The sequence below is a fragment of the Leuciscus leuciscus genome (assembly GCF_965113295.1).
Source record: "Leuciscus leuciscus genome assembly, chromosome: 22".
Lineage (NCBI taxonomy): Eukaryota > Metazoa > Chordata > Actinopteri > Cypriniformes > Leuciscidae > Leuciscus > Leuciscus leuciscus.
Window position 1 is genome coordinate 19,104,658 of NC_138746.1, and position 8,166 is coordinate 19,112,823.

Genomic DNA, 8,166 nt, shown 5'->3' on the forward strand with positions numbered 1-8,166 from the left:
ATCTGTACTACTCCATAAAGTCATAAAAACAGCTGGGAGAATGAAGATTATGTCTGTGTTAATATTTATTAAGATAAATCTGCTTTACAGTGTCAGGAATACATTCTGTTCTTTCCTATGACAAAAATAATTATGATTACATTTGCATGAAATAGAGATGATTAATAGAAAACAGATTCTTAATCGAATAAAACCACACCTTTACATTATACCTTAAATATTTCACTTTATACTGCTCTTAACACTCATACCAAACTTTACTGAAAATGGGCCAAGACAAAATAAATGAGGTGGAATGAAGGGAAATGGGAGTATAACAGAGGGAGAGAGAGAGAGAAAACGGCCAACAACATGTCTGTGCAAATTGTATATGAATGCATATTGAGCCACTGTACAGCAGCCTGAAATCTCCCTAAGTTTAACCTTTATTAACTTTCACTAATCACAAACAGATTATTTTGTCTTATTATAGATTGAAAGTCCTTCATCTCCCATCAGGATGACTGTGGTGCATCTCTGGTGTGTATGTCAAAAGCACAATCATTACCCAAAGGTGTAGAAGTGCCTGCAACGAAAAACATACATTCAACACATAATAAATAAATACAAAATTTTCCCTGAAAGTTTAAATTCTTAATTTTGACTTTCAAACATTCCTTGACACGCTGTGAACTCACCATATAAATAATAACAAAGACCCTGGCCATGGGGTAACGTCTGAGAAAGATTCCTAAACGTATACTGAAGGGAAACAAACAAACAAACATTTTTATAATGCTATTGGAACACCGTAAAATACATTTAGCAGATTTCCAGGGATGCAGTTACCTGAAGCGGTCGATGGTGCTGGCCGCTTTACGAACCTTCCCATACACTCCTGTACCAGGTCCGTCTGCATCACTAAACAGGATTGGTGTGTTCCTCTGCCTAGCACCTGTACACACACAATCATGCCAGGCTGTCAGAAATGAAATAGTTCCATTCAAACAAGTTTGAGTTGAATTGATCCAGTCTCATCATGCAGTGCACTGACCTGGTCCCTCAATGGCAGCCATGTTGATGTGTGAGCCGTTGTTCTGACCACCCTGCAGGCTCTTCATTTGCTGTTCCAGCCTCTCCAGCTGAAACACCAGCGAGTTTTTCTCTGTGCCCAGGGCCTCTAACATGGTCTGCTTCTGAATCAGCGTCTCTGTCAGCTGGTGCAAACGGCCCTCCAGCTCCGCCTGACTGCTGTTGCTCAGAGCCTTATTGGTCAGCTAGCAGGAGAATTGTAAAATTCCCCATCAAAATTCAGAAAACTTGGAGTGAGTGCACAGAGGTTTATTTTGAACATGCTTACTGTAAAACCTCAATTGCTATTCCGTCCTTGTAAATTTATGTCCAAGCATGTGTGTGTGTGGGGTACCTGGTTTCTAAGCTTCTGGATCTCATCTTCTCGGTCTTTGACGCGACCCTGAAGGGTGATTTTAGTGCGATGATGCTCTTCCTCAATGTACTGCAGTTCCTGCATTAAAATTAATCAACATTCACTCACTATTCAGCATATTCCTCAACCACAATACACCCCCTCTAAAACCTGAATGGCTCCATCTCAAGTACCTGTTTGGATCTCTCCAGCTCTGCCTCCATGTCCTGTTTGGCTCTGATCTGCTGGGCATGTTGTTCCTGTACTTCAGCCAGCTGTTCTCTCCAGTTCTCGGTCTCATTGAGCGCCTGGGTTTCCAGATCCTAGAGAAAACAGAAGACATCTAGTGTGTGTTTACATCTGGATTAGAGCTGGCCGATATACATATCAAACATTCATTATATATTTTAAATAATTTTGCTGGCACTAAAATTAAGCAACATTGTAAATATTTAGATTTTATAAATTTTTTAAGTGAAAGAATGGAATGTTTGGCATTTATTGCTATTTATTACCATGTATTATTATAGTGATGCATATAAATGCATAAAATTAAATATAATATGATCTATTGATATATTTCCAATGATTTTACTGGCAATTAAAATTAAGCAACATTGTAATTATTCTGATTTTAAACTATACTTTTATTAATGTAAGGAAAAAAATACATAAATTGTTTTGCCATTTTTCTTAGTATATATAAATTATAAATAAACAAGTAAATATTGCTATTTATAACCATGTATTATTATAGTAATATATATATATTTATTAAAATAATGAAATACATTTAATTTTTTTTTTCGTGTTTGGTATCATTTTTGGTTCTTCAGCTTTTAAAGTAATTTAAAAGCAAACTATCAAAAATAAGGTGACACACTAAATAACTGCAAATGGTGCCCAGCCCTGATCTGTATCTGTCCGTACTTTATATCAATAAAATCTACATTTGAGATTGTATATTTTGGAATTATGTTCGGTGCGTGCGTGCGTGTGTGTGTGTGTGTGTGTGTGTGCGCACCTGTATCTCTGTCCGCAAGCTCTGTATTTGAGCCTGTAGTTTTTGAATCTCTTCTCTTTGCAGCTCTTTCTCATGACGTAGCTCTTCGAGTTCAACTCCAGCCCCGGCCCCCTCCAGCACCTCCAGACCTGAGCCCTCCTTCAGACTGCTGATCAGCTTCTCCTTAGACTGGAGGAACAACAACACACACCCATGATACTTCATACGCTTATAAAACAGACATAAAAAGTGCCATGAAAATAAAGAGAGAAGGATACCTGTAGTATGCGTGAGGCTTTGTTTTTGTAGTCCTGTAGTTCCTGTTTGGTGTACTCTGCTGCAGATCGGGCGCTCTTGACCTGTTGCTGTAGTTCCTCAGCTCTCTGTTTCTCTTCCGTCACCCGACGCTCTGCGTTCGTTAAAGACTCCGCCAATGTCTGACGCTCGGCCTCCACCTTCGCCAGTCGTGTTGCAAACTCACTCTGTGAGAAAATGGCACGTAACTAAGACCTACCAGGTCCATCTGTTAATCTCCATGTCCGAAAGAATGTCTTCGGACCTATAGAGATTGCAACATAAATCCTGTTTTTTGTATGGCCCCATTTACACCTGCCAACTCACCTGCATCTGTCTGTAGCTCTCCTGTTCTCTCTTAATTGCCGAGTCTGAGTCTCTTACTCTTTCCTGTAGTGTCTGTAAAGCCTGAGACTGAAGACTGCTGCCCTCATTCTGATCCTGAAGAATCCTAAAACACAAAAAACACCAAATAGCATTAGATGTTTGTTTATTCACATAAGAGAAGATATGGATTAACTTCAGATGGTCTACTAAACCAGAAGTGATGTTCTGCTTCTTTGAGTTGTTGAAAAGACTAACCTGACCCTCTCGCTCTGAGCTTCCTCAAGGGCTGAGCTTCGGGCCTTCAGTAGCTGATCTGCTTCGTCCAGTCGCACTTTCAGGACCGCCAGCTGACCATCTTTTGCCGACAGGGCTTCTGTGAGGTCATCGACCTGCGCGCTCAGCTCTCGAACCGTGCGATCAACGCGAGACTGGTCCGAGTTCCACTTGTCAGCACGAGCTCTGGCAAGGTTCACCTCTACACAAGTGGAGGAAATAATCATTTAATGGCTTCAGCGTATCGCTGTTCTTCTCGCACTACACGACTACACAACGGATCGGCGACAGGGGGTTACACATTCAAATACATTTCAATAGGAAGAATTGCAGACAACTCTGACTGGTCTACAAACTACGTTTTACAACCAAACCGCAAAAATGTATACAAGAAATAACGTAAAATCACACGCGAGACAATTCTTGGATTTATTTCTGTTAAAAACAGTAGCCTGCAAGAAGCTTGCGATCCAAGTAGTTTGTGTGCTGATTTACAGAGGAACAGAAAAAAAGAAAGAAGAAGAATATGAAGTAGAGAATGGTTGCTTGCAGAATCCATGCTTGCTGAAGTTCTGTTGCAGGTCTATGACTCCTCCCCCTGAACTTTCCCTTGTCCTGTATCTTGCTCTCTCACTGGCTGCAAGTCGTCTCCAACATAATTTCCAGTCTTAACACATTTCACACTATATGATTCGCAGACAGGTCCAGATATTTAGCATTGTAAATCTCTCAGGGGCATGAGCGCTTTTGTCAGATCACGAGATTTCACCCATTTGTCAGCGGTTTTCACAAAACTGTCGACGAGTGAAAATTGGGGCTAAAATAGTGTAGTGTGTACCTGGCATAAGTTTCTGTACTTATTTTAATTAAGACTACTAACAATAGTTTTCGGTAATTGAAATAAAGCTGACAAAATAAATATTACATGAAAAAATTTAACTTGAAAAACTGCTGGCTTAGAAACGAAAAACTACTAATTGAAATCAGAAACTAATTGAAATCAATAAGTTTAAAGTCAACATGAAATGGAAGTTGCGATAGTCTTTTCTTCCCTTATTGTGATGAATATCCAAGTGAAATGGCTTCTTCAATGAGAAAAAAAAATCTAGAGTGGGATATGATTTTGTCAATCGGGAATTGATTGATCGTTGGATCATTGTCGTTTGCTTTTGGTCGATCTCATGTGAGTGACAGGTTGCCCCGCCCTCGCGCCAGTAAACACGTCATCAGAGATTAAAAGAGATGTTGTTGCAAGAGGAATGGGAAAATATTCTGACAGATTATGAGGGCACATGAATAAAAAAATTAAAAAATGTATATGGATAAATCATTTCTAACAAACACTGCAATACTCTTAAAAAAAACACAAAAAAAACAAGAACTGTCAATTTTGATTTTGTGATTAAGTACTAAAATGACTACAACTAAAACTGAAAATAAAATAAAGGAAAGCTAAATAGAAATATAAAAAATAAAATAAAATAATAAAAGCTAATTCAAAATATTAATAAATACTATAATAGCACACTACCCGGCCCCCCCAAAAAAGCTGTTTGGATTTAAATAGGCAAATGCTTAAGAGTCTATGATTGGATCATTATTGTAGTGATTATTATGTTTGCAGCATGTTATATGTTTGGCAACAGTTCTTCTAACTTCTAACCCTAATTGATGGAGTGTGTAGCTTTTCATTTCTTAAACAACCATGTAGGAAGAAACATCATGGCCATATTCCAGGATGATAAAGCCAAGACTCATCAGGCTCATCAGAATGGTTGGAAGGGGGCAGTTTTTTGGCTGGGCAGTGAATATAACTAATACTGATTGATAGCATACAGTTCAACAAAAAACAAGTCAGAAATCTCTCTGGCTCACCCTCCTGCGTGGCTTTGGCTCTCTGGATTAGAGAGGCCATCTCCTGGTTAAGAGAAGAGACTTCATTGCGTAAAAGTTGGTTCTCGAGACGAAGGTTGGAGATCACCTGTTCCTGGCCCTGCTGCTGCTGAAGCTCTTGATGGCGGTCCTGATGAGGGATCTCCGGTGTTGGCTGATCCTCTGCGGGAACATCCAGCCCTGAGTTCAAACTCTCTGGAACAACAGCTGGACAAAAGAAATGAAATAAGAACTACATGAGATCAAAACTTAAGTAAAGGTGTGTGCCTAAATTTTTTTATTTTTTTTATTAGTTTAATTTAGACAAAATAGAAAAGATTATTTTATTTAGACAAAATAATGTTCAATAATATTTAAGTGCATTGCCATTTCAGCTTCACAGGATATTTCATGGCAAATACAGCCTAAATAAATACAAACATTTAATAAAATAACAATTTTGTATATACAAACTCTATGGAAAATTCTTTAATTCTACTTGTAAGACAAAATAATAAAAAGATTATAAATATCAGCCATTTATCAGCTGTCAGGCATGACAAATAAATAGTACATTAAAGTCAAAATAGTCTTTACATTTACTCTGTCCCTGGCCTTAGATCTCATTATGGTCCATTTTAGCTGTATCCACAATCTACAATCCTGCTTTTTGGAGCTGGGCTACTTGAATGTTATATTAATTTACCATATATTAATTAATATTCTTATTTGTATTATTGTTACCATTAATATTATGAATTATTATATAACATTAATTTAAATATTTTTCCACACTGATACAGCATTGTATGGCAGTTCAGTTAAAACCTTATTACATCAAATGAAGGAAGATCTTTGAGTTTCATTAAACTAAGCGGCTCATCTCTTCTCTGTCATTAACCTATAATGATCCAAAATTTTAAATAGGCCAAAATTCTTGCCCTCAGACCAATGAAATTAACCAAATGTTAGAACACACACTGTACGATGCATCTTTTGTACCTTGGCTTTGATCTCGAGTGGAGCCATCCTCTGTTTTAACGCTGTGTGAGCTGTTTGAGAGAGAGCTGAGGCTAGAATTTCTGGACAGTCCCTGTGTAGAGGACGGGGTTGCAGAGACAGAAGGGCCCATCTGGAGATCGCTGGCCACGGAGAGAGGGGGCATCTGGGTCTGAGTTGAACCCCCCGTAGGGCCCAAAGCTTTAGACGCCGTTTCTCTCCTGACCTCCTTTCTTTCGTTCTGCGGTGGGTCCGAACTGTTCAAGAAGTCAAAGAGCAAATCATCGTTCACTTCTGGCTTTTTGGGTCGCACAAAGTTGGATGATACTTTGCTGCTAGAACCCAAAGGCATAGTGCTGGAGACATTAGCTGTACCGGCCAAAACTGTGGCTTTGGGTTTCTTTATGTTCCCAGCAGCTGCAGAGATGAAAGCTGAATTTCCGAGAGATGAGGCAGAGATGGAGTCCCTGTGCTGTTGATCATGGGTGGAGCTGTAAGCTGCAGAGTTGTACTGGATTGAATCTTTGGTGTCAGGGCTGTTGTAGGACAGGGAGGACTGATGAGCGTTTTTTGTCAAAGCGGTGGCTGCACCCTGGTCCACTTTATTCAGGAAGTTCTCGGCCTTCCCGGCAAGATCAACAAGCCAAGACATCCTAAGATCCTCTGGAATAGAAAACATGCATGCAGAGATGTTAAAGTCTGATTGTCTAAATATCTGAAAGTCTAAATATACTGATTGGCTTCATCACTGTGTCCTCTCCACCAGTAAACTGATGTGTGGTGGGCGTTCTGGCGCAATATGGCTGCCGTCGCATCATCCAAGTGGATGCTGCACATTGGTCGTGGTTGAGGAGATTCCCCCCTTCTATGTAAAGCGCTTTGAGTGCTGAGAAAAGCGCTATATAAATGTAATGAATTATTATTATTATTATTATAAAGTGAAGACCTGCCTGCTAGCCTGTCATGCTAATTTATGTCATGTCACCCCTGTTTCTTGCATTCAACAACTCGCCCATATTTCACTTATATATTTTCTTCTTTTTTTAAGAAAAACATTTATTCTGAGATGCCAACGTGCATCACATGATCAGTCAGATCTGTAATGTTTGACTTCTTCAATGCAAATACATAATTGAAAACAAAACCCATCCCTTAAAGTATACTCTGGATCCACGTCCAGGGCTTTTAAACTCCTCTCATTTATATCAATGCAGATATTCTCTAACATGAAAAAAATTGTTTAAAAGTATGTCGAATGTATAAATGATTTCAGAATCCATCAATTTATTATACTAAGCATATTAAAGGAATAATTGTTTATCTATGGTTTCTGACACATCTTTCTGAACAGTATTTGTTTACATTTGCGTCCAAATCCACTTAACACGGTGTATATTTACACAAAACTGTCAGCTGTCACTTTAAAATCACTATGCACTACATTTCGCCTAGATATCGAGTAAATTACATGTGCTCATTAGTAGAGTAAATCCTCTAAACAAAATGAGAGTAATGTTGAGCATCGCATTGTCAGTTTCACGTCTTCTGCCCAATAACTGCATTTAAGGTTATATTTTTGTACCTGAAGGGGCTCCGATCTCTCAGAAAGTAAATCAATCTTGCAGGGTCATTTTTTTTTTTAGAGAATATCAGGCGAAATTATGTCAACTGGTGTCTTGATCATCGGTGACTGTATTTATTTATCCAGTTTCTCATTCTGATCCAGACCGACGTGGACCAGGAACTACACGAAGGACCCATAACAGTGCGCCCTGCACACTGCCTGACTGAAACGTTGCATGGTGTTGCTCTGCCTGATTGCAATTGGGTCATTCCAAAGTCCCTTTCTGTAATGTACACATACAGACATATATAATACGTTCCTTCTTACCATGCAGTAATTTTTCATGGCCCCATTAAATCATATTTTGTGAACATGGATATCATATTATTTCACAATTTAAAATCCACCCTTATTTTCACCAAATTGTGA

The 8,166-nt window shown here is 38.8% G+C and overlaps 1 protein-coding gene across 1 annotated transcript; it reads right to left on the reverse strand.

The window, feature by feature from the left end:
- Positions 1-47: 47 nt before the first annotated feature.
- On the reverse strand, positions 48-7,925 carry golga5 (golgin A5). Its single transcript, XM_082153729.1, has 13 exons — positions 7,756-7,925; positions 6,177-6,836; positions 5,178-5,402; positions 3,285-3,504; positions 3,030-3,153; positions 2,687-2,890; positions 2,430-2,597; positions 1,600-1,728; positions 1,406-1,504; positions 1,034-1,256; positions 829-934; positions 678-741; positions 48-565 (listed from the first exon to the last, which is right to left on the reverse strand). The coding sequence occupies exons 2-13, from the start codon at positions 6,823-6,825 to the stop codon at positions 485-487; spliced, it is 2,292 nt and encodes a 763-aa protein (XP_082009855.1). The 5' UTR covers positions 6,826-6,836; positions 7,756-7,925; the 3' UTR covers positions 48-484.
- Positions 7,926-8,166: the final 241 nt, after the last annotated feature.